General features: G+C 39.7%; 1 protein-coding gene across 2 annotated transcripts in view; it reads left to right on the top strand.

Annotated features, from left to right (window-relative positions):
• Window positions 1-24,842, top strand: part of Tpk1 (thiamin pyrophosphokinase 1) — a 362,458-nt gene that overhangs the window by 194,055 nt on the left and 143,561 nt on the right. For both annotated transcript variants that reach the window (XM_041634882.1, XM_041634881.1), the window contains exon 7: window positions 9,350-9,496. In XM_041634882.1, the coding sequence (XP_041490816.1) occupies window positions 9,350-9,496 (147 nt within the window). The remainder of the gene's footprint in view (window positions 1-9,349; window positions 9,497-24,842) is intronic.

The following is a 24,842-nucleotide window of genomic DNA, read 5'->3' as shown; positions in this document are numbered from 1 at the left end:
GTGAAAACCTAGGAATGTGTCATAAGTTATATGTTTTCATTTTCATCTGAATAACTACCATGGGGAGGTTGCTATAGGAGATGTGAACATTACAAACCATGAATGATACATCTTCTCATTTCTCTAAGGTCTATAATTCACAAAAAAATACTTTGGAATTCTTTTTCCCTAGAAATAGTTTCATATCCTGACAGTGGGAGGTTTGGACACAAAAATTATCTCCAGGTTGGGGAGATGGCTCAGAGGTTAAGAGCACTGGCTGCTCTTCCAGAGGTCCTGAGTTCAATTCCCAGCAACCACATGGTGGCTCACAACCATCTGTAATGAGATCGGTGCCCTCTTCCTGACTGTAGGCATCCAAGCAGACAGAATACTGTATACATAATAAATAAATAAATCTTTAAAAAAAAATTATCTCCAGTAGGCTTTATACTATTCATGCTGTTAATTCCTACACACTCTCATTTTCTACAATTTTACTCATAAAAGAAAATACTTTTCTTCACGAAGCTTTTAATTTTCACCAGAGTTAAGTAACAAAATTAAGAAAAATTAAAATTGAAAGACTCATGAGAGGTTGTTTTTTTCGGTTCTGCTTTCCTTGCCACTCAGTTCTTGGTAGTGGAAATGTAAACCATGCAGATTTACTCCTGGAATCCATTAGACTATTTACATCCAGAAGGCAAAATAATGCATTTCTACATCTTTCTAGATATACTTGTTGGTACTGAACGCTCTTATATCTCAACAGAACTCCTTGCTATTGCTTGAGAACGTATAGTCGATTCAGACAAGGAAATGTGAGTGTTCAGGGATCCTTCTTGGGGGAAAGACTGCATCATTACCAGACTGACTTTGATATGTTTGACTACAAGATTTGGAACTTTTCCAGGGCAAATTCTAAAAAGGCATTTGAGTCCTGTGGGAGTGAACTCAGCAATTATGCCCCACGTTGTCATGTACTGTACTTTAAACTGAAGGGCTTCATGGGTGTATGAAAGCAATATGAGAACAGGTGATCCAATCACCAAGTGAGAGGATTGAGGCAAGCAGAAAAACCCATCCATCTCTACACAGTATATGTAGAGTTCTAGGGAGGGAAAAGGACACAGCTGTCATCAGAACCAATTTGTTGCATCTGCTTATAGAAAACTATGATCTCTAGGTAAAGAATCTTCATCTCCAGATAATGGTACTCCACTAAAGAACATTCAAAATGATTTTAAAAATAATTGTGTGACTTCCTTGCTCATGTTCTCCCTCCTTCTGCTCCTCATTGAGACCTTGGGAGCTCATTCTGGTTCTCCAATGTGTGTCTCTGTCTCTATCTCCATCCATCGCCAGATGAAGGTTCTAGGGTGATATGCAAGATATTCATCAGTATGGCTATAGAATAGGGCCATTTCAGGTTCCCTATCCTCAGCTGCCCAAGGAACCAACTGGGGACATCGCCCAGGGCACCTGAGAGCCCCTCTAGGTTCAAGTCTCTTCCCAACGCTAAGATGGCTCCCTTAACTAAGATATGTACTTCCCTGCTCCCATATCCACCCTTCCTTTATCCCAACCATCCCATTTCCCCAAGTTCCCTCCATCCTCCCCTTCTCACTTTTCTCTCCCCATCTCCTCTTACCCCCATCCCACCCCACCCCCAAGATCCCAATTTTTTGCCCGGCAATAGGAAGTCAGGACCGCGAGGGGTGCACCCAGCCACTGAGACAGTGGGGCTGATCTATTGGGAGCTCACCAAGGTTAGCTGGACTGGGACATAAAAAGCATGGGATAAAACCAGACCCTCTGAACATGGCGGACAATGAGGGCTGATGAGAAGCTAAGGACAATGGCACGGGGTTTTGATCCTTCTTCATGTTCTGGCTTTGTGGGAGCCTAGCCAGTTTGGATGCTCATCTTCCTAGATCTGGATGGAGGGGGGAGGACCTTGGACTTTCCACAGGGCAGGGAACCCTGACTGCTCTTCGGACTGAGGGAGGGGGAGAGGAGTTGGGGGAGGGGGAGAGGAGTGGGGGAGGGGGAGGGAAATGGGAGGCTGGGAGGAGGCAGAATTTTTTTTTTCAATAATAAAAAAAAAAATAATTGTGTGGTTGTAGTTTCCAGGCTGGACTGGAGAATGTAATGACAGTAATGTAATGTAATGACTAATTCACTTGCAAAGTTGCTCCCAAATTATACTTATTTTTTCCATCAGGGGTTTTAGAAAAGAATATAGACCCTAGAAATTAGCATTAAAGTATGTATTTGGTGTTGAGTTGAATTTGTTGTTTGTTTCATTTAGTCTTGAGTCCTCAAACAAACCATTCAGATAATAAACATTTGATATGTGTGTTAGTCACTCTGCTAATTGTTGTCAGTTGAGAAAAGCAAACTGAGCAAGATGTAGTTCTGATTTGAGAATTTGCTGTCTTTTGGAGGAAATGCCCTTGTGTCTGTATTATCTAATGTGTTGTCATCATAATACCACAGAGGACTAGTACTATGGGTGTCTGCTTTCTGCCATATGGAGATGTAGAGTGTCAATCTGCAGACCAGTCCAAGTCCTCACCAAAACTGGGTGCAGTTTCACCTTGGACTGTGCATCACCTGAACTGTGAGAAGGGAGTATCGCTCAGGTTGTCCTGGCTGTACTCCTTTCTTATAGCTGACCAAGCTCAACTGACAAAAATGCTTCTGGCATTTCTTAATCAACAGCGTGTTTAACAAAGTACATGTCCAAGGAAGCTAACTTTTTTCCAGCTTCTCATTTTGCTTCATGCCAATCACTAGAATCATTTTATATGCGTATTAAAACGTGTTTTAACTATTTCGTTTGTTTTAAACTGTTTTCTTTTGCTTTTTATCTGTAATGATCGGATACTCCTGGCTCTAGTTAATTTGTTTGCTCTGCCTTGACTCAATTATTTTGTCAATGGATGATATTTGCTCTTCTATCTTCAAATTTTATAACATGCAATATAATTGAACCAATTCTCAAACTTTTATTGAAGCCTCATCATTGTGCAGTTGTGAATCTTTGAAAGTTAAGAGCTTGTAATTATGTCATGTAATGTGACTGAAACCCTTGTGTTTGTTCTTGTTAGGTTGTCTATCCGGACACTTAGTTCTTCTGTTCTGAGGCAAGGAAAACATATGTCTTGGTTTGTACAGCAATGTCCCTATTTCTGTATTCTGTATTTATAATATTCACTTTTACTTTCACAAGCATCTCACTTTGTACATTAAATTATATGATTACTTTATCAGGGAGAACCACAAGGAAACTGCCCAGTTATGCATCCCCAGATTCAATTTCTAGAAAGTAAATGTAATTAAAATATGCTGACAGTCACTGTTCTTACAGGAGATGGTGCATGTTGTATCTAAGTCTTTTTGAGGTCAAAAAAAGAAAAACTTGTCATTTGGTTACTGAAAGGTTCTTACTGCTTTAATAGAGAAGTAAAATCACTTCTTCCCATGGTATTATATGCCCCTCAGTTAGCCTTGCCACGGCTCTGTTAAGACATTTAAAGCAAAGCCCAGTTTGTCACTCGTTTTTCAAAACAAAATAGTTTCAATTACTATTTAACTTATAATAGTAAAAACAGAGAACCTTATGTGGTGGTTTGAAACATACTGACCCCCCCCCCCAAACGAAGTGGCAGCAGTATTACGAGGTATAACTTTATTGGAGTAGATGTGGCCTTATTGGAGGAAGTGTGTCACTATGGAGGTGGACTTTTATGTTCAAGCTATAACCAGAATAACTCAGACTCCATCTACTGTCTGTGGATCAAAATGTAGAGCTCTTGGCTCCTTGACCAGTAGCATGTCTGCTTGCACACTGCAAACCATGAAAACTCTCCATAATCTCTATTTATCCCATCTCCTCTTGTACCCTCATCCCATATTTCCTTCCCTCCAGCACTTACATGTGTTGACTATTCTTTTCTACTGTCCTTCTGTTCTTGTTTCAGTCATCCAACCACAATGATAATTAAACCTCTGAAACTGTAAGCCACCCAAGTAAATGCTTTTCTTTATAAGAGTTGCTGTGGTCATGGTGTTTTTTTCACAGCAATAGATACACTAAGACACCTTACTAGAAGAAAGAGGTGAAAAGCATCTTGAAAAACTTGCTAGTATTTAGTTCAGACCTCAAATAAAACCCAAAGAGTTCTTGTGGCATGGATGCAGCTAGCTGGCTAATCAGGTATGGATACTGTAGATGGATCACTAATGTAATATGGACTTTTTAGATAGATTTTTGCTAAATGTCATGACCTGAATAGCCCAACAACTTTTATAGTCATCACATGTCTTGCAAACTAATAAAATACTTGTAAATTATCTTGATCTAAGGGCAGGAAATGCATACAAATCAGGATATTCTATTTTTTATATTCATTTTGATAAAAAGAAGAGCACAGTAGATGTTTGCTGCCATGTGTATATATGAATCAAACATACAATCTAACAATAAGAAACTCAACTTTTAAGCCAGAGAAAATATCACTAGATAATCTCACTCTTATTGCCTATTGCTATAGCTCTCATAGTTATATGTTAGTGACATTAATTTTTTTTAAAAAAAAAACCTTTTGGTCAATATTTTTCTACAATACTGGTACATGGTAAATTCCATGTTTTTCAGATTCTCCTTCCATTATACCTACATCTGGTTACTTTGAACTCTCCTTTCCCTTTTTACCACAGTGACTCAGTTTTGTCCACATGTACGTATTGTAGTTATGTTTGTAACACCATGAAAACTCTCCATAATCTCTATTTATCCCATCTCCTCTTGTACCCTCATCCCATATTTCCTTCCCTCCAGCACTTACATGTGTTGACTATTCTTTTCTACTGTCCTTCTGTTCTTGTTTCACTCATCCATCTGTTCAATAAATACTCACTGACTACTAGTTATAGAAAGCCTCCACCTTCATGTTAATTGTAGTATATTTCTGCAGTGATAACAGGATATACTAAATCATTAAACTATTTAGCATTGCATTGTTTTGAGAGGGGTGGGAGTTTTAAAGCAATGGAGTAAAGCCATCAAAAGAATATCTGGGGATAATGTGCTCCATAAAGAAGGAACAGCAAGTGCAAAGTATTTGAGATAGAAGGTCGTGGTGTGTTCATGCAGTAAGAGAGACAAAGGAAGTAGGACTGGAATAGAGATGTGAAGAAGAGGAGAAATGGGACTGGGAGTGGTGAGATCACAGAAATGACCAGAGAACAAACCCTGTAGGCATTTGTAAGTCCTTGTAAAAATCACTGTCAGTCTGTTTTGAGAAGAAGAATGCCATGATAAGATTGACATTTTAGCTGGATTCTTTTGATTACTACATTAAGATAGATTGTAGACAACACAGATAGAAACAGTAACTCTCGGTTAGAGGCTATTGCAATTCATGTGAGACATAGAGGTGGCTCATATTCCTCCCCAAGTGTTGGTTGCTTGGCCGTGTTCCTAATAAAATTGTGGTAGTGAGTTGGGAAATTCTGAGACTGCTTGGGTATTAAAGCCAGTATAATCTATATGGATAATAGATGATGATAAAAAAAATGAGATAGACCTCAGTCATTATTCTGTGGGGTTTAGGTGGAGCAGGTGCTATGGGATGGATCTTGGAAGTGAATGATAGTAAGCAGCTGGATACAGGAACATGAGCTTCAGGAGAGGAGGGCCCAAATCTGACACTCAGACTGTGGTCCTTCTCTGCTGCTGTTTACGCTTTCTCACTGGGGCCTAGCATTAGACACCAGGAGCTTTGTGGAAACTCCTGGGTTAATATAGTCTCTGGAGCCTTACCACAGTCTGTTCTCTGAAGCACCTCCCACCTTACAAGCTTCTATACCTAAAACAGCTTCCTGCCCCTCCTTTGGTCTGTGTTGCCACTCTCGTTTTGAAGATAGTCTACACCAGCTCACCTAAAGCAACTTCTGACTGAAGGTTTTAGTTGCATTTTTCCATCTTTTACCATTCACTTTCTTGGGTGGTTGGGATAATTCCTAACAAATGATGGATGACCAATAAATGTTTCTGTCTTTCTTGTTTGCCATTTGCTTATTAATGAAACTTATACATATGTGAGTTGTATATGTAAGGTAGTAAAAACCACATGTTAATGTTTTTCATTATAATGCCACTAACTATTCTGCAGGATAGCTCATTGGATAAAATGTCTACTGTGTAAGAATGAATAACTCATTTCAGATCAATAGTAGCCATAGAAAAACTAGTCATAGTGGTGTAGTAACCCTAGCCCTGAGCAGACAGCCTAGCCAACATTCATGAGTTATGGGTCAGTGAGAGACCCTGACTCAAAAAACATTGCAGAAGGGATGGTGAGATTTTTCTCAACAGTTTGTATTTGCTCTTTCAGGAGACTCATTTTGATACCCAGTTCCCACATGGTTACTCACAGTCATCCTCACTCCAGTCCCAGGTGATCAAATACCTGACCTCTGTGATTTGCAGACGTGCTCTTGGTGCAAGTGTAGACATGAAGGAAAAACACTCATGCATTTAAAGTAAACAAATCTTTTGAAAATTAAGAAAAATACTAAAACATGGGAAATGATTAAGGAAGACACCCGACATCAACCTCTAGCCTCGGTGTGCTTGCCTATATGCACACAGGCATGCTTGTCCCCCCGCCACACACACACACAAACACACACCACACATAAATACAGACACATGCACATGCATGGATGCATTCACACACTCACACAGACACACATACACACACACCAAACATATACAGACAGACACATGCACTCACACACACACTTCAGTTTTTATCTAAAATATCTACAAATAAGCTAGAAGAACTTGTCATTTAGAGAGGCACAATTATGTAGAATTTCATTATGTTAACTCAGCCTGGATCTCAGCTTCTTGCCACTGTTTCTTACCATTTGTTTTTCTCCGAGTTCTTGTATCCTCAGCTCCCTCAGGAAATCCATAGGCTTCTCCATTGCAAACACTGCTATTGTCTGTGGTTTATGGGTCCCTAGGCAGGGGGCCATTCATTTATGTCAAAGGTTCTCACAAGAAATGACTGGGAAATGAAAGTAAGTGCATGGGGCTTTGAAGATCCACACATGGCCTGTTGTAGGTGGAACTCCCTGCCCCATTGCCACTGATGCAGAGATATTCCTCTAACTTTGAAACTCTTACAAGTGTGTGTCAAGGGTGCGTCTGCTCCTCCTTCTGAATATGAAGTCCCATTCCGCGCTAGAAGAACAGAACTTCAGAAGTAATCCAAAGATGACCCCGTGAACCCACCTGCAGCTTGCACTGATCCTCCGGTGTTTCTAATCAGCCTTGCTAAATACTTCCTGTAGGGAAAATGAGTAGTGATGAGGAGTAATGCTGCTTCTGAAAAATTCAGTGACTGATTTACAGATATTACTTATTCATTATGCTATCCTATTGCAGAAGATGGGAATTAAATTCCAACCTTCAAGGTTATAGATCCCTCAAGGCCTAGAGTATATTAATGAAAAGTTGAGAACCTGAAAAAGATTCAAGAATCTGTATAGTGAATAATCTTCCTTCAAACCTAGATTCTGAAGTGAATTTAGACTCAGGTGGGACTATGACAGTGCATTTCTCTTCCATTTAAAACAGTAGTTTTTGTATTCCTGGGGTCATAAATGGTCCTGACTCAGCTGGACTGGAGTGGGCTTCACTGTGACGTCTGTAATGCACCAGTAGCACCTCACTGATTCCCAGCAGAAGCTGACTCTGTCTCACATATTGGATTGCTTACAATGAGTTTGCTCTTTCCTCTAAGATAAACTCATACCTTCCAGATGCCTCTGTAGTTCAAATGACACCTGTTTCCTGTGTTTCTCTAGGCCCCAAATCTGTCAGCGCTGTAGAGGACTCACTCTAAAAGAACCATCTAGGTACAATAGATGTGTGGTTTGTCTGTCTTAAACTAGTCAAGCCTGAACATGAAGCATCTTATCCAAATGTAAATCCCTAGTCTTCCAACACTGATAAGGTTATGAATAGGAAGTGCATGCCAAATTTCTTCGTTCTTCTTTGCAATTTACATTTTGATGTTTTGATAGAATCCCATTATTATTTTTATATCCCCACCAAATGATTATGCATCTATATTTCCTCTTTTAGTAATCTCTCTCTCTCCCTCTCTTCTTGTGTGTGTGTGATGGGGGAGAGTCTTCCGTTTCGTGTTAATTTCATTGGTTAAATAAAGAAACTGCTTTGGCCCTTTTGATAGGACAGAAAATTAGGTAGGCGGAGTAGACAGAACAGAATGCTGGGAGAAAGAAGCGAAGTCAGGGAGTTGCCATGATTCTCCCACCCAACACAGCCTCAGGTTAAGATCTTCCCTGGTAAGCCACCTCGTGGACTACACAGATTATTAGAAATGGGTTAGATCAATATGTAAGAGCTAGCCAATAAGAGGCTGAAACTAATGGGCCAGGCAGTGTTTAAAAGAATACAGTTTCCGTGTAATTATTTCGGGGCATACGCTAGCCATGCTGGTGGCTGGGTACCCAGGACGCAGCCCCGCCGCTCATATTACAACATGTGTGTGTGTACATATGTAAAAAAATCTCTTTAGTTATTGGGGACTTAAGCATCTTCTTATATATATTAGTCACTGTGCAAAACACCAGAACTTAAAAATAGTAATTAAAATAAGTAAATAAATAAATTAAATAAATAGACCAAAAACACTGAACAGGCTCTCAGGTGGCTGTCACTTATAATTCCTCTCAGAACTGAGCAGTCTCTACTGGTGCTTATGTCCTGGATTATTTTTATGAAATTCTGCCATCTTTATAGACCACATGTTTTCTAAATTTTAATATATTTTAAAACCTACCACCAAAATACTTTCCCTTTAAGCAACTATTACTATGTAAATTGATTATTACTGCAAGTTTTAAATGAATGCAACGTTTTAGTACACTATCATAATTAAACCCTTCTTTCCTTCTGCTTCATGACCAGTCTCTAAGCTCTGACTATATGAACATGTTATGAATCAGAGAAGCTGTCTGCATGGAAGGAGCATATGAATGGAGTGCTAACGCAAGACCTCTGGTTTGCTAAGTGCACAGGCGGACAGTAAAGACTGTACTTGCTAGTATAAAAGTATATGTTGACACCCAGCTCTGCCACTTTCCATCTCAGTGACCTTGAACAAGCAACTTGTTTTCTCCTCCAAGGAGCAGAAATGGTGCTTGTTTTCCTTTTTGTTTATCAAATATTACAGGAATGAGAGCACTGTTCGAGTATTTGATTCTGTCTCATGGTTTTCCATTGTTCAAATATATGACTTTCACTTTTGCTTTCCTTGCACAGGTTGACATGATCGTGACCCTGGGAGGACTTGCTGGGCGTTTTGACCAGATAATGTCATCTGTGAATACCCTTTTCCAAGCTACTCACATCACCCCTTTGCCAATTATAATAATCCAAGAGGAATCTCTCATCTACCTCCTCCAACCCGTGAGTAAACAGTAACCCTCATCAGGACTCTTGGAGAGCAGGAGAGTCTTTGGCCTGCCTTATGTGTTTTAGGGAAGCCTGCTTGCTTGTTTATTTTATTTTTTTCTATTGCCCAAATGACTGAACAACACAAAGGTAGTAAAATACTCAGTATTTCTGTCAGTTGTTTTTGTTTTTGTTCAAAGAGAAGGGAAAAAATATTTTAACTGTTAAGTAAATTCCCTAAGAATTAAATTTAGCACTTTTGCATTGTGAGCAGCTAAATATGAATGACACTTGAGAAGAACCTAAACAGGGAAACACAGGTTTAGCAAATATTTTAATCGGAATCCTCTTGTAGTTAGAGTGTTGTTATTATAATTGGAAACTGGATTTGATTTTGTTCAACACTTTAAAGGAATTATTTAGCTTTTATTATTCATAAGTTGCCTGATTAATTTTATTCCCTCAAGTAATTTGCTAAAGATGATGTCACTCATTTCCATTGCAAGCATCAAGAAATTTTCTGCCAGTGTAGAGCACAGAATAGAAGTCTTACTATAGAACCAAATGCCATAAGGTTGACTGGGGCCTATAGTTAACTTATCCTGCATGAGAATTTTAAAGGAAAATGGAGCATGTCTGTTTGTCTCTCATTGTGTGTTTCTGTCTACTTCATCTACTACATGTCCCCTGTAGCTTGCCAACAGTGTAGACTGTTCTTTTACTAAGACAGCAGGCCTCATATCGTATACTCACTTTTATTTATCAAGTTCTGCTTTGTTTGGTTGGTTTGGTTTGAATTTTTGGCTTTTTTCATTGCCTGCTTTTTTGTTTCATGCAAATATGTGTAATGAAAACATTCAGATTTCAGATTCCTTGACATCATCTCACTCCGTTAGCCACCAGGCTAACAGTATTTGTTGCTTTCTGTTGCATTGCATGGCAGTGAGGATGAAGAGAAGTAATTATATTTGATCTGTCCCCTCCAGTTCATGTGCAGTGAAGGAGACAGTTATAAAAACACAATCATCATTGCATTCGTCAGTTTTCTGTTTATAAATTCTTATGATAACCAACTGCTAAATGGAGAGGATTATTGCAGCTCATAGTCTTAGCAGTTTCAAGCCCAGGATCATTTGGCCCTGGACAATCAGTGGACATCATGGTCGTAACATTTGATGAGATAAAACTACTCCCCCTTCTGTCTGGGACACAAAAGAGAAAAAAAAAGGAGCATGTTCCTGGGGTCACAGTCACCTCCCAGTTCACGCTATCAATGTTGTGGAGGCCTCCCACTAGAATCCACCTCCACAATCCACTAGATGCTGCTTCACATTCCCAGCGATTCCGAATAGTGCCATCTTCGACATAAAGTTCTGTCACATGGCCTGTTGGGGACACTTATGGTTCAATGTATAGCAGTAGTGCAATGATTAACGTTTAGTAGATAAAGATGAGAGTCTAAATAATTTGGGCATCATAGAATAAGGAGAGGATTCACAGAAACACTTGGTTTACCAACTCAACATTTTATTCACTGAATTCAACAATTACTTACAATACACCTACTGACGAGAAGCTTTGTTTCTAGAAACAAGCCAGTACAAATAAGAGGGAAAATGCTTGCTTCTTTGGCATTTTACTGATCTTACATTTACACACACTCTTCAAGAGTGAGTCCAGGTTTGCTATGGGAGATGATGAGAAAGGCATTGAAAACAGCAGCTACAATGAGAAAAATAGAGGTTCAGGGTTTATCATAATGTGTGATTGGAATGTTACCCACAAATTCATTGATTTCCTGCATCTTTACTGTTTTTGGTATGTTCTGGGCTTTCTGAAGCAGTCAGTTTGGGGGTCTCTGAACTCCCCCATCGCTGCACTGCTGGCTAGCAGCACGTCACAGAGGCTCTCTACTCTATAGTTTCATGCACTGCACTACTTCTTTCTCCCCTCTGCTGCCACTCCAACTGGGTGTGTGTTAGAGTCTTTCACTGTGTCGCATGCATCACTAAACTTCTCTTTCATGGCTTTTGCATGTCAGTCTCTCTCAAGTCTTTTACCTCCTCTCACTTCTCTTCATTATTTAAGTCAACACTGTCTGGCCACTCAACCTATTCACTGAGACCCACCCCTGCCTAGATCCTACTTTTTCCTATGCTTGCCCTTGTTCACATTTAACTCTTAAAATATAAATGTCGATCTTACTTGGGAGTTTAGAATAATTCGTATATGTCAGATGAACTGGCTTTTTCTATTTTCTAACTTCAGTTTCTTCTGTGTTGTGTGGTTTAAAGCTACGATTTTACATCTCTGAAATCTCTACCTGAGGAAATTGTCTGAGGCAAGGGTTAAAAGCAAGCCCAAGAAAAACATACATTTGCTTTCGTCAACCTGCTGAGTGGACACCTATTCCTGTTCACTGGACCATTAACAACCTGGAACATTCTATCTGAGACTCTTTTGTAGCATCCATTAGTGTGACTCATTATTGTAATACCTCTGAGACTTTGATGTCTGATGACAAAATGTGCCATCTAATGTCCCTCTTCTCAGCTTTATAGAGGCAAGGCTTGGTTGGGCCATTTTCCCAACATCCAGTGGGAGTGTTTATATTCATTTTGATGTTTTGGGTCTCTGCTTTATATGACAATCTCCTAGACCTCAGGCTTTAGCTGATATTCACCAACTTAGAAAGCACTGTCAAGATAAAAGTTACCTTTGTTCTTTTAAATGGAAACTTTTTTATTTCTAGGTATTGTTCTTTTTAAACGGATCTGATGCAATTTAAAAGGATCCTGTTAATATTTTTCTAGTATCTCTTTTATTTTCTGTCAGGTAGGGTACAATGAACTACACTGTTTCTCTAAATCATCAATATTAATTAACTCCAGATCTGATAGATTTTCCTGGAACCGAAGGTTTTGTCATTGGGGGGGGGGGGGGGGGGCAGAGGATGACTGTGCTAGAGCAAAGCAGTGCTTCCTCTTTAATGGCCACCTGAGGCAAGAATGCAGGTCGCCAGGGAAGAACTGTGGGCCCAGGAAGAGAGGACACCAGATAAGCACAGAGCTCTGCCTCTGTAGAGCTGCCAGAAACTCTAGTTCTGAGAATGTTCAGGCATCCGGCCCACAAGGCTTATGAGAGTCTAACACAGTGTGTCACATTGAGCTTGTTAAAAAAGAATTCCAGAGTCTCTCAACATGCTAACCATGCTGTGTTACTTTGTGGCCCACATCCCCATGCACAATACTGTATATTTTCTCTGCAGTAATTTTGGATTTGCATCCTTGAAATAATTAGAAAATCCCTTATCCTTAAGAAATAGCTATTACATAGAGCAGGGCCAAAAGCTCATTTTGGATCACACCTAATGAGCTTTTGAAGGGGAGCAAGGCCTGGCTTTAACATCTACCAGTGGATTAACACTGCAGTCTTTATCACTGTATTCTAGGGAGTTTTTTTTTTAAGAGACAAATCTAACCCTCTGTCTTTCTAAAACATGTTTAGTAAAAGAATGGCAAGAGAATTTTAGTAACAGAAATTAAAAGGCAGAATGGCAGTGTGAGGGGCTTTGTTCTTCTAATGGTTTTATGTGACCTTCATGCACTTAACCAGTTTTTCTTGTGTGTGTATGAATTGTGAATGACCTAACAATGAACTCGATGCTAATGCTTGCTAAACCTTTTCTTAAACAATAATTCTACATCTTAGCAATGAACTGGAGTGGTTGGGATTAAACTACTTAGCCTGATGTTTGCTTGTGTATAGCTTATATGAAATATGTGCATTCGAGTGTGTGCATACACTAGATAATATGTATATTTTTAGAGGAGTGTGCACAAGAGGTGCTCCACAGGATACTGTTCATTGTTACTGGGAATAATAATCATGATTTTAATCAGGAAAGCAACACTATAAATTGTAATTGAAAACAGTTTCAAATGCTATAGAAATAGGCTCAAGAAAACCAAGACCACTATGCCTTGGCATCAAATAGAGAATGACTTAAGTTGTTTAAATTAATATTCATAGTGCACTCTCAGGTAGAGTGATAATCTTGATGCTTTAATATGAAAGCTTTCACTTAACCTTCATAATCATACTGTAAGGAAAGCAAGGCAAATAATACAGTTAAACTGTAAGGGTTCTGACTCAACACTTTTTCCACAGCACTAAATTTTCTCTCTCATGGAATTAATGGACTAAGAAAGAAATGACAAGCTCTTAAAACAGGTCATAGCCCATAGGCAGGAAATTATCCATAAGCAATGTGCAACTGAATGGCCAGTTAGTGGATGTGCGTGTAGGTTCAAATATTTATTCATATACATAACATGCATACATATAAATCCTAACTGATGTTGATACCTACAATATTGATTTCAAATAATATAAATATTAGGTGCACTGTGATTTTTGCAGTGCTAGGGATCAAATCCAGGGCCCTATCTGTTCTAAGCAAGCACACTACCACTGGTCCACAGATTTACCTTAATGTGAGTATTTTTTAAGGCTATAATTTTTCCTTGCTACTATCATTACAAATTAAAAAACATTACTTACTGGATTTTTCTAAACCATAAAAAATCTAATTATAGCAATAATCTTTATCATTATAAACAAATCCAGTGAGGAAACATTTAAATACATTTACATTTTAAAAGTAGTAAAAAAATCAATATATCTTAATTATTCTGTGTGTTAAGTTTGGGAACAGATATCTTCTTGAATTTCCTTTACAGTTATAGATTGAGATATAAGATAGCTAACAAGAAGAATAAATCAACCATATGACAGCTTTTGATTATTTTTAAATGTATCTTCTTTTCTGATTGTTTTGTTTTGTTTGAGACAGGGTTTCTCTGTGTAACTTTGAAGCCTATCCCTGGAACTAACTCTTTTAGATCAGGCTAGCCTTGAATTCACAGAGATCTACCTGCCTCTGTTTCCCAAGTGCTGGGATTAAAGGTGTGTGCCACCACTACCCGGCTTTTGGTGTTGTGTCTGCTATATAAATGTTAACTGGCCAAGGGCTCTTCTAAACACTGGGACTAGGATGTACTTATTTTTAACTTTTTTAAAAGCTTCTGTGTCGAGCAATCATAGATTCTGTGATGTTCTGTTTCTTTTGGAGGGTGTGAACGTGGGATTCTCATGCAACTAGCTTATAGAAATAAGTGATCATAAAAATTGAATAGGGTTATTTTAGCCATTCGGGTCATTTAGTGTATTCCAGTTCACGCCCCCTTTCTAGTCCCCTTTCTGCATCTTTGTTAACCAAAATCTGCATTTTAAAGTGAAGGTCCCATGCTCCTTGGCCTAGCCCCAGTGCCTGTGAATGTGGCTCTTTCCAGCATTCACTATTTTATAGGGGATGTTGGCATGTTTCAGTTAGTGTGGGTCAAATCTCCTGGTGAATGAAAACCCTGAAGGAGCATTTGCTTTTATGGATATATTTGATCTATCATTTGAAGACCGAAAATTAAAAATGGGATGCAAAATAGTTCTTCCCTGAAAAATAAACGTTTCTTAAGAAAAGCTGCTCGGCCTGAATGAGCAGGAGTCTTCTGGGACAGAGCGCAGGTTGTTAGCTCCGAGGCCCAGTGACTGACACCCATGGAGTGTGAACTCTGCTGTCAACACATAGCCTTGTTTACCACATGGTGCACGGGGACAGGATGGCTCCAGGGTTCACATACAAACTTTCTCATTTTCTGGTCCCACGCTTCCCAGGAGGACAGAAACATTAGCTCTGTAACTGAGCATAAATTATTCTTTATCTTCAAGTTTGATGGCAGTTTGTGATACAAGTTAATAGGATTTATGACCAGGAAATGAGATGTCCCGGAGTTAATAAGGTGTGCCTTTTACATTACCCTAACTCTGTCCAGTCACTCCTCCTTAGGGCTCCTGTATCTGATGTGGAATGCTACTGTAGAGTTGACTTCTCTTCTCTTCTCTCACCCAAGCAAACTTCTAAACATGTGAATATGTCTTCCTCGTGATTTTAGTTGTGCTTCACTGCTGGTTGGCTTTCTCTCTCTCTTTCTCTGTCTGTCTCTCTCTCTTTCTCTGTCTGTCTCTCTCTCTTTCTCTGTCTGTCTCTCTTTCTTTTCTCTTTCTCCCTCTCACTATGTTAATTATTTACTGTAGGAAGTACTGAGATTCTGTGCAGTGTATGTTTGCAATGCTGGTAATGAACATGATAAAAAGATGTTAATGGTCTGATCAAAAGAAGATAAATATTCATGAGGTAAATTTGGCATATGTGATAGTTTCTGACGCCCACTTTAGGCTCAGGTCCATGGACACACATTCTCAGCACAGTCTTGTCTGTGATAGCATCAAAGAAGTAAATCTCAGCAGTAGAGGACAGGAAATGTTCCGTTCTAGGAATTTCTAAAAGCCTTCTTATTATATGCCACCCAAGTTTAATTTCTGGTTTTTTTTTTCTTTTTGGTATAATCACTTTTTTCCTTTCCCTCTGTATGTTCATAATATTATTGTTTTGGGATTTGTTTGTTTGGGTTTTTTGTTTGATTTATTTGTTTGTTGGCCTGACCTTTTAGAATATAGTACAAACTATGCATTAGTGAAATTTCAACATATGTGAAAATACATTTCACCAAAAATAAAAATGGTCCCCGGACCTTAGAGGTTGTTGTAAGGATGAGCATTGCACAGACATGTATATAACTCAACCACAGTTATTTACAGTATTTTCTGAAAGAAAAAGATACAGATATCAGACAGGCATACACCTGCACATGCTTGCTGCTATATTATTCTCATTAGCGAGATCTATAGCCAAAAGTAAGACCACAGAAAATGTGGTATATACACATAATACTAAGCCCCAAATATAGAAAGTGTAGTATCTGTGAGTATTATTTGTCCATTAAAGAGTAAGATCCCATCATCTGCAACAAAATGCATGAATCTAAGTAAGGAACAAATGCAGAAAACAGATTTCATGTGTTCCCTTTCCTGATATTAGAATATGTTCACTGAAATGTGTAATAGTGACAGCTAAAGCCTAGATCAGAGCCAAGATGGTGAGGAGTTGCATAGGAGGATCTTAGCATAGGTATAAGTGATAAATTGTAGTGTGCTGCAGGAATCTGACTGGCTACAGTTTTACAACTGTAGCTCATGTATTCTGTGAGCAATGAGAAAGAGGAATGTGGAGATTCCAAACAAAAGGTCATGAGCAAAAGCTGGAAATGTTGATTACAATTGTTTGATCATCAGATTTTTTTTAACATGCATTGAAGTATGTAAAAAAAATCTAAGTGTACTCCATAAGTGTGGTAATTATTTCATGTTAATCAAAACACTTCTAAAAATATCTGAGAAGTAGCAAATGTTAGGTGCTGTGATTGATATGGTATTTCATTGAAGGAAAATTTATAAATTATCACCCTGTTCCTCATAAACTTGAACAGTTAATCATTTTAAATAAAAAGTATTAATTAGTGTCTTACTGTTTCTATTGTGTTTTAACACCATGACCAAAAGCAACTTGGAGGGGGAAAGGCTTATTTCATCTTACGGCTTCTAGTCCATTATCTGGGTAAATCAGGCCAAGAGCTGATGCAGCGGCTCTTGTGCCTACACCCTTGCTCCTCATAGCTTGCTCAGCCTGCTTTTTTTATCCAGCACAGGACCAACAGCCTGTGGGTGGCCCCACTCACAATGGAATGAACCTCCCACATCTATCACTAACTAAGAAAATATCCTACAGGATTGCCAACGTTCCGGTCCTCTGGTGGCATTTTCTGTCTTGACGTTCCCTTTTCCCAGATGAGCATGTATACCTTGTGTCAGTTGACAACTACCCAGCAGATGTGCTGTCTCTCTGACAGTGACTGAAAAGGGCTCCAATCCCTGTCTACTGCAAATGGCCGAATTCATCGCGCCTTCCCAATCTTTCTTCCTCTCTGAGATGAAATTACCAATGTCCATGTCGACACTTGTCTGCCCACATTTTATTCTCTTGTGCAGCTTTTTACTGTTGGTGCTCTGTGCCTGGTCTAGACATTTTTTTTTTTTTACTCAGTCCATTGCTTTGGTTCTTCTGCTTCTCTTCCCCTGTTGGATGCATGAAGATATCAGCTTGTTTACATCTGTAAACATCCCTGGGCTTTCCAGGAAATCTTTAATGCCCATTTTTCTCTTCTTATCTTCCTTCCCCACCTCCTAGATTCATTTCCTTCTCTAAGATGTTTAAGAATTAATACAATAACATAGCTTACTATTTTGTTAGGTTAATTTTGAGCCATGTTAGTTGAAATCTTTCTATTTTAATGTGAAATAAAGCAGTCACATTTCAGAGATATAGAATTCTCATTTTTCTAGGTATTTCATTGTCTCCTTTAAGTTAATTGAGAAATTTTTTTTCTCTATGGTTTTATCTATGCTTAATTAAACTAATTTTCTTCAACTAAGAATAAAATTACACATTCCAGGTATTTATTGTAGGAGTTGTTTTATAGCATAAAATTCACCAACAGCATTCCTTAAATACTTGTTATGTCGTAGACACTGCTCAAGCACTGGGAATACAGAAAGCAGAGATGGTACTCAACAGTCTTCAGAATGGAAGGAACAGGGGAATATAATGAAATTCAGAAATTCTCTGAGAAAGCACAGAACAAGATGGGTAGATTAGAGAAAAGATCAACCCAGGTGGGGCATGGAGTTGGTTGTGATTCTAGATGGTCTCCCAGATGAAATGATATCTCAAACATTATATGAAATTATAAAAAGAAAAAATAGACACTTATAATCTGCTTTGGAGAATATGGTTTGGAGGTAGCACACTATTAGATGTTTGGCTTATAGGAACTACAGTGCTGGAATTGAGGGCTATAGCAGCTGGGTGTGGTCACAATCCCAGGAAGATGCTTATATTGAAGGCAATAGGAATTTTATCAGACAAATGACATTTGATAATAATTTTAAATAGTTTGAGAGCCACTTTATAGAAATCCAAGAGAGAAATAATAACAAACTTTTAGAAATAAATGTGAATATGAATAAAATATAGCAGAATTCATTTGGGCTGGACTGGGAAGTTGACATTGTAGAAACCTGGAATAGTCTATATGATGCCTAGGCTACAGACCTGGTTTGTAGGCAGAAGTTTCTGTTCCACAAGTCACTCCCAAGTAACCACACAGACACTTAATATTAATTATAAATACTCAGCTAAAAGCTCAGGTTTGTTATTAGCTAACTCTTATATTAAAATTTATCCCTATTTCTTTTCTATGCCTTGCCACCTGGCTCATGGCTGTTACCTCATTTTCTACATGTTCTACGTTCTCTGCATCTGCTGGCGTTTCCCTCAGTCCTCCCACCTTCTTCCCAACATTCTCTCTTTGGCCCAACCCCTAACCTTATCCTGTCCAACTATTGTTCAGTCATCTTCTTTATTAAACCAATCACAGTGACATATATGTCAAGAAATATTCCACACTGGTTACTTAGTGTGCCCTTTTGGGTAAAGACTGTGACAACAGATCAAAATGGGGCATTGGCCAGTCAATTCTGGTATGTCTAAACACTGATGTATTTCTGGAACCAAGAAAATTACCTAGAAGTATATCTGATCTAGCCTGGAACAATTCTAGAAGGGTCGTGTGTGTGTGTGTGTGTGTGTGTGTGTGTGTGTGTGTGTGTGTTTGTGTGTGTGAGAGAGAGAGACAGAGAGAGAGAGAGAGAGAGAGAGAGAGAGAGAGACATAGTACTCAAAGCCTTGTGAGAGAATTCATCACTTCCATTTATCTAGACAAAGTGTGAAATGAGCAATGGCAAATGGTCCTAGGGAGTACCTTAAAAAAAAAGTAGCACAGCTCTTGAGTCACAATTTGGTTGGAAATTTAACAATTCCATTTTGGGTGTAAAATGGAAGCTGAGTAAAATAGATTTCTCCTATGCTCTTCTTTACCACCCCTCACTACACAGATCCCATGAGGCTTTCTTCCCCCTTCATCAGTTCCCTGATCATCCGTGGACTCCAAATGAAATCTTTTAATGAACTTTTCAAGTCTAGGGAAAATTGTCCCATGATTATCTTTCAAAAAGACCGTCACTTATCTTTTCTCTGTTAGTGTGAACTTATTTTTTGCTTAGAAGAAAATATATTTTCTATTCATCACTATTTTTAAGCTCTGCTGAAAAATCAGATATTCTAGACTATAATTCCAAATACTGCTAGACCTCCTTCATCTGGATTATTTTTATAATTTTGTATTGTAATTCACTTTGGCTCTGTGACAGAGTACCATAAAGAAGGTGGTTGTAAATAGCAGATGCTTGTTTCTTACGGCTATGGGGGCTAGACAGCTGCAGATCTGGGTGTTGGCAAATTTAATTTCAAGGATTTGATTTTCATCATGTCCTCACATAGTAGAAGGGACATCTGAGCTCCTACAGCCTGCTTACACACCCATTCACAGGGAAGATCCCTCATGATCTAAGGTTGACACACACATCAAGGACTTGTTTTCAGTACACAATTTTTTCTATTTATTCTTTCTGTCTTTCACGTCGTACATCTCAGTAACATTCATTTCCCCATCACTTTGTATCCACCCTCTGCACTTGAAGCCTCCCACCAATAAAGTAAAATTTAAGAGAAAAAAAGAAAAAAATCTCATCATGGAAGCTGTAGTGTAAACCCTTTTGTCCATTAATCTTTACTTGCAAGTGTCCATTGTAAAGAGTCCTTGATCTGGTTCAAGACCTCTGGTTTCTGCTACACTATCGATGCTGGACCCTCACTGGGACTCCTCTTGGATATCATGTTGTTGCCCTTTGTCATGGAGATCCTGCAGCTTAGGTCAGCAGGACCCGCCCCTGTACATATTCCCACAGAATATAGATGGTGGGCCAATGCATAACCCCAGTTCCAGGCCTGGGTAGTTGCAGGGTTGGTCAGCCACTAGCTCTCCCCTGTATTTTGTATCATAATCTACTTTGGCTTCATCGTCAGGGTGAGCTCTCTAGAGTTGCCCTGGCTAGATCACCCCTTGCAGTGATGAACAAGGGGCAGGGCCCATTCTACTGCTGTCATGCCCTCAGGGTCAGCTCTCCCAAGCCTTAACCATCAGGACCAGCTCTACTGTGTTGCCTAGGCAAGGTGCAGAGGCCACACTCTCTGGAGTGCTGCAGCTGGTGAGGGGCAGGGAAAGTTCTCCTACTCTTATGACCCCAGGACCAGCTCTTCCATCACAGGCAGTAAAGGGCAGTGGGGCCAGATCTCTCAAACTCACATTCTCAGGGTGGTTCACCTGTACCTTTGTCAATAGGGGCAGCTCTGCTGTGTGCCCAAGTGAGGTGTAGGCTCCACTTTTCTGAATGCTGCAGCTGGTAAAGGGGAAGATCAGCTCCCTTGCACAGCCCTGGTGGCAGGGGCAAGAGGGAGAGGGCATCTTTCCCTTGCCCTCTCTACCACATGGCAGACAAGGTGAGTGTAGCCAGCTGACCCACTCTCAGACCCTCGGGGTCAACTGGCAAATGCATGCTCTAACAGGGTCAGCTCTATCATGCTGTCCAGGTGAGGTGCAGGGCCTGCTCTCCTGAGGGCTGCAGCTGGTGGGTCCAGGTGAGGTGCAGAGCCTGCTCTCCTGAGGGCTGCAGCTGATGGGGGGCAAGAGCAGCTCTCCTACTCTTATGACCTCAGGGACAGCTCTCGTAGCTGCCTCAGGCGTAGAGGGGTAGGAGTGAAGGCATCTCTTCCTGTGTGCCCCTGTAGACAGAGTCAGCTCTACTGTGCTACCCAGACAAGATGCAGGGCCCTGTTTCCCAAGTGTTGCAGCTGGTAAAGGGGAGGGCAGCTCTCTTGCCAATTGGAGGTGGTAGGGATGGAGGGCATCTTTTCCTTCCTCCCAGCACCATACCACAGACAAGGGCAGTAGTACCAGCAATGCCCCTCTCGTGCCATCAGGGCTGGCTCACCTATACCCCTGTCTACATGTCAAGTCTACTTTGCTACCTACTTTGCTACCCAGGCAAGGGGCAGGACCTGTTCTCCTGAGTGCTGCAGCTGGTAATGGGTTGGGTCAGTCTCCCACATGCTGCAGATGGTGAGGAGAGAGGGAAGGAAGGCGTCTTTTCCTCATCCGTGCTATCACACTGTGTATAAGAGGGGTTTGACTTGCTCTCCCATTCTCACATGCTCAGGGCCAGCTTGCGCATACCCCTGTGAATAGGGTCCGCTCTACTGCATGACCCAGGTGAGGTGTAGGACCCCTTCTCCTTGGGCTAGAAACCCGAGGCTGTGTTAGGTAGAGTCCCGCTTGCCTCAGCCACATAGTATGGGGCAGAGCTGTTGCTCTCCATGCAAATTTTTTGAAAAAGAGAAGTTCTCAGACCAAGCACTTTTCAGATTTTACTCCTCTGGGTTTCCAATAAACTACAAAAGAAAAATACTCTGATAAACTCACTAATGCCCAATTCCTTACAAACACATAATTGCCTATGTTTCTATCAAAGGTGAAATAGTGGATATCAGAATTGGCTTGCCTAATGTTGGAAAAGTACAAAGAAATGAAAGATTCAGGTAATCTTAAATGGATTGTTCTCGCAGACCAGTTGCTGGTTATTGACTTCATATAGGCAGGTTGTATGGTCCCTCAGGTTGGGAGTCAAACTTCAGTTTATTCAATTAGTTTTCCATTTGCCTTCTGCTGTCTTCCTAGTTTCTCAGAAGATCATGGCTGCAGTGTGTTCCATGTGGTTTAATAGCAGGCGGCTTTAAAGCAGTGTGGGAATGGAGTTTCCTGGAGACAAAGAATGAAGCACGCTTCTGGTTTCTGCCACTTAGTTACAAAGTGTAAAAGGTCTTTGACCTTAAAGAAGTCTTTTACTAAAAAGGTTTCTAGAAAGACGCCCATCAGCAAAACCTTACGGCAATCCCCCAGTGATTCTGAAGCAATAAGTGAGAAAATATAAAATTCTATCTCCATGGAAACTGTATAAAACCTTATTTGAATATTGGCCTCTCATTTTCAACCATGAGTGACAGAGAATCGGTTTTGGATACTTGATGTAACCCACGAGAGGCTGTGTGCAGGTGAAACAATAGAAAAGGTGGCATCAGCATTTATCTGAGTGCTGTCTTCATAATTTATCATAATCCAATTCTGGGCAAAGTACAGGGATATTGGATGTGAGATGTCATCTCTGCACACACACAGAGCCTTGGTCCTTGGCTGCAAGGACATAAGTACACTGTGTCATGTATACTTAGCTCAACTGAGCGTTGCTTCAGCATCTCCCTTTGATTGAAAACAAAGGGTTGCCAATGCAGTATCAATGAACTGTGAAGGGATTTGAGTGTTACCAGCAGGAGAATGCAATGCGCCTCTGGAAGGAAGATTGGCAGAGGGAAAGTTTCTATGTGAAAAGCCCCCATGCAGCTCCAGCTGGACCTTTCTACTTCTCAGCCAATTAAGTATTTTGCTCCTCTGAATTTGGAAGCATTTTGATCTCATTTACTACCCCAAAAAATGGCCAAAACACAAAGTAAAAAATATAGGAAATTTTAGGCAAATTAAATTGGGATGGAGAAGTGAGAAAGATACTCCCCCAACTCACATACACCTGCATAACATAAGTAACATACAAGTACATGTGCACTCCCTCAAGAAGCTCAGTTCTTCCGATGCTCTTTTAATAGAATAAAAGGCAAATATTTTATACCTCAAGCCTGTAGGAGAGGATGTTGTACTTTTTTGAAAATCACTATTCTACATACCTTTTCAAAATAGTGTTTAGTTCTTTATAGTTTTTACAACAGCTGATACACACAGTAAAGCAGCAGGATAGAGAATTAATTCACAAAAATCAGCAGCCTTCCAATATACAAATGACAGTCATACTGAAAAAGAAATCAGGGAAACCACACATTTCACAATAGCCTCAAATAATATAGAATTTCTTGTGGTAACTCTAACCAAGCAAGTGAAAGACTTATATGATAAAAAAAAAAAAAACTTTAAGACATTGAAGAAAATATCAAGGTGGAAAGATCTCCTGTGCTCATGTATTGGTAAGAGGATCAATATCCTAAAAATAGCCATCCTAGCCAGGTGGGGGGGGGGGGGGAGGCAGGCAAAACTCTGTGAGTTAAAGACCAGTCTGGTCTACAAGAGCTAGTTCCAGGACAGGCTCCAAAGCTACAGAGAAACCCTTTCTTGGAAAAAAAAATAGCCATCCTACCAAAAGCAATCTGTAATTTCAGTGAAATCCCCATCAAAATTCCAACACAATTCTTCACAGTTTTAAAATGGTGTACAGGCCGGGCGGTGGTGGCGCACGCCTTTAATCCCAGCACTCGGGAGGCAGAGGCAGGCGGATCTCTGTGAGTTCGAGACCAGCCTGGTCTACAAGAGCTAGTTCCAGGACAGGCTCCAAAACCACAGAGAAACCCTGTCTCGAAAAACCAAAAAAAAAAAAAAATAAAATAAAATAAAATGGTGTACAAAGAATGCTGAAAGAGGAAATTCAAATGATTGAAAATCATTTAAGTGTCTGTCATCAGGGAAATGAAAATCAAATTACTTTGAGATTTCATATTGCACTAATAATAATGACTGATGATGATGATGTAGAGCAAGGGGACACTCACCCATGGCTAGTGGAAGTGAAAACTTATACAGCCACTATGCAAATCAGTGTGGTGTTTTCCCAGGAAGATGGGGACTGATCTACGTCATGATCCAGGTATACCACTATATATATATATATATATATATATATATATATATATATATATATATATCCAAAGAACACTTTATTCCACCATAGAGGCACTTGCTCAAACATGCTCATTGCTGATCTATCCATAATCTCCAGATACTGGAAACAGCCTAAATGCCACTCAGCTGGAGAAAGAATAAAGAAAATGTGGTGGATTTACACAAGTAGTCAGTCATTTAAAAAATGATATCTTGAAATTCTCAGATGATTTGGAAGGAACTAGAAAAAAGCATTCTAGTGAGATTAACCAAGACCCAGAAAGAAAAATATGGGATATATTCGCTTATGTGTGGATTTGCTGTTAAGTCTATTATAACCAAGCTATAATCCATAGAAGTTAGATATAGAGTAAGGAACTGATGTGAGGCATATAGATATCCCCAGGAAAGGGAAATAGAATAGATAATTCTAGATGGACATGAACTGCAATGGAAAGATCAAGTGGTGAGGGAGATAGAGGAGGGGCAGAAGGGAGGTGATGCAGTGAGAGATGGCTAACATTAAGGGCTACTTGAGGGGTAGAGTGGAAACCTAATACAGTAGAAGCATCCTAAAATGTATACATATAAAAGACGATCTAATTGAAATTACC

The sequence above is a fragment of the Microtus oregoni genome, unplaced genomic scaffold, assembly GCF_018167655.1.
Source record: "Microtus oregoni isolate MIOR12 unplaced genomic scaffold, Mior012 000046F_ref0000063, whole genome shotgun sequence".
NCBI lineage: Eukaryota > Metazoa > Chordata > Mammalia > Rodentia > Cricetidae > Microtus > Microtus oregoni.
Note: the sequence above shows the minus strand (reverse complement) of the source record. Positions and strands in the feature narration are given on the sequence as shown.